Genomic DNA, 1,960 nt, shown 5'->3' with positions numbered 1-1,960 from the left:
TGATTGTGCAAGAATGGACTGCTATCAGTCAGGATTTGGTCCAGAAGTTGATTGAGAGCATGCCAGGGAGAATTGCAGAGGTGCAGGAGATTGACTTGCTGCATTAATTCATTCTGTCATTAAAAACTTTTGTTACTAATAATATGATTGCAACTGTATTTTTGTATGTGATGACAATATCTGACATACACACATGAAAACCAGAGGGCAGCAGATCATGTGAAAATATAATATTTGTGTCATTTTCAATACTTTTGGCCATGACTGTAGAAGCCGAGATCCACATCCAGCCATTCAGCAAAGATGCTGCTACATGGCTGTACATCTTATTTTGGCATTTGACCAATTAGATGAGCCCTTAAATGACATATTACCTACTGTAAATTAAGCTGAATAAAAAAGTTAACAATTCAAGAAAAAATGTGAAAAGCTAATTGAAAATTTAATAAGCCTAGTTAATTATATTTTGGTTTATAAACTAAAAAAAGTATCAGCAAGTTGGCGTTTCTTTTTATTACATTGACATTCAATTCATCTTTGTCATCAAAATATCCATATTTTTTTAATGTTACAAAGGTAATAACGTGTTTTCCTGGATTTTAAAAACACTATTGGCTTGAAATTTGAATTTTCAAAGTATTTCACTGGGTGCCCTATAAAGGGTTAAAAATAATCAAAGTCAAATCATCTGAATCAACTATAAAACCCAACAGAACGCTGAAATATGTTAGCTGTTTTGGCAAAGTTTATTTTAAGGCAAAAGCTAATATGTAGCAATTTAGCCCCATAATCATAATAAAGGTTTGGTTTATGATGGCTCTTCCAATATTTGAAAGAAAAATACATACACAACATTTCAAATGTATATATACAAAGCCTTTTGTGATTATATATATATATATATATATATATATATATATATATATACTTTATTTTTTTATTTTTTTTGACTCGATGAGTAACACTGCAAGGTCTTAAGGCTTTATTTTCCAATTAGGTTTTCTCTTTTAAAATGGACAACCCAATCAGTAACCGATGTTCAATAATACATTAAAAGACTAGTCAAACAAAAAAGAAAGCATCTATTTGAGCTGGATTCCGTTACAATAACGTCCGGCTTCATGCTAACTTTCTGGCTTACAGAAGATAGCACCAAGCTAATCATTTAAACACGTACCTCGGTGTTGCGCCAAACGCCTCCTTTTATCATAATTCGCGGCATCTTGACGGTCTGGCGGTTTTCTCTCCTTCAAGAAACGAAATTAAGTAAACAACTCTCCTCAAAAAGAACGTGAACTGTTTATTCTTTGAAGAAAACGTCTACTTAACGCGGAACGCTACGAAAAACAACCATGCACCGGAAGTACTGAGTTCCGGAAGGTGTTCAAAAACTAGTTTCCGTCCAAATTAGTTCCCCTTTCAACTACGGTGACACTAATCCATTCTGGCTGACAGTGCCGCAGTCAGAAGGCAGTGATTAAAAATGTCTTAAAATGTTTATTAGCTATTATGGCTAACTGCAGTTCCTTAAAAACATTACTTAATACATTTGTGTATATAAATGTATGGGAAAATTACAAAACTGTTTTTATGTTTACATCCTGAATAAAATCAATTTATCAATAATATGTCCTTTTCCATTGAGGATTTATATGTCATATAAAATAATTTAAAGGAAAACTCTGGTCATATTCAGAATTCAAACTTCTGAAAGTATTTTAAATATGAAATTATTATATACTGTTCAATAAATGATCAGTGTTTTTTAATTAAGAGTAATTTTCATTTGAATGTGCTTTACTGGAGGCATCCATGTTTGTCAAAGAACACTACTGCCACCTACTGGTTTGTCACGTCACGGTGCGGTATCGGCTGTTGATCAAGTCCCAGTGCTGTATCTGGTGTTTGTCACAACGCGCTATTATCCAAGTCATCTTAAAAAATGTCGGCTACATATTAC

At 33.0% G+C, this 1,960-nt stretch overlaps 1 protein-coding gene across 1 annotated transcript in view; it reads right to left on the bottom strand.

The window, feature by feature from the left end:
* The window catches only part of cdc5l (cell division cycle 5 like), a 23,366-nt gene extending 21,991 nt beyond the window's left edge, over window positions 1–1,375 (bottom strand). The window contains exon 1 of the mRNA XM_015397605.1: window positions 1,178–1,375. Coding sequence (XP_015253091.1) covers window positions 1,178–1,222 — 45 coding nt within the window. The 5' untranslated portion in view covers window positions 1,223–1,375. The remainder of the gene's footprint in view (window positions 1–1,177) is intronic.
* Window positions 1,376–1,960: the final 585 nt, after the last annotated feature.

Source organism: Cyprinodon variegatus, unplaced genomic scaffold (assembly GCF_000732505.1).
Source record: "Cyprinodon variegatus isolate N-32 unplaced genomic scaffold, C_variegatus-1.0 Scaffold873, whole genome shotgun sequence".
Lineage (NCBI taxonomy): Eukaryota > Metazoa > Chordata > Actinopteri > Cyprinodontiformes > Cyprinodontidae > Cyprinodon > Cyprinodon variegatus.
This window is presented reverse-complemented; position numbering and strand designations above follow the sequence as displayed.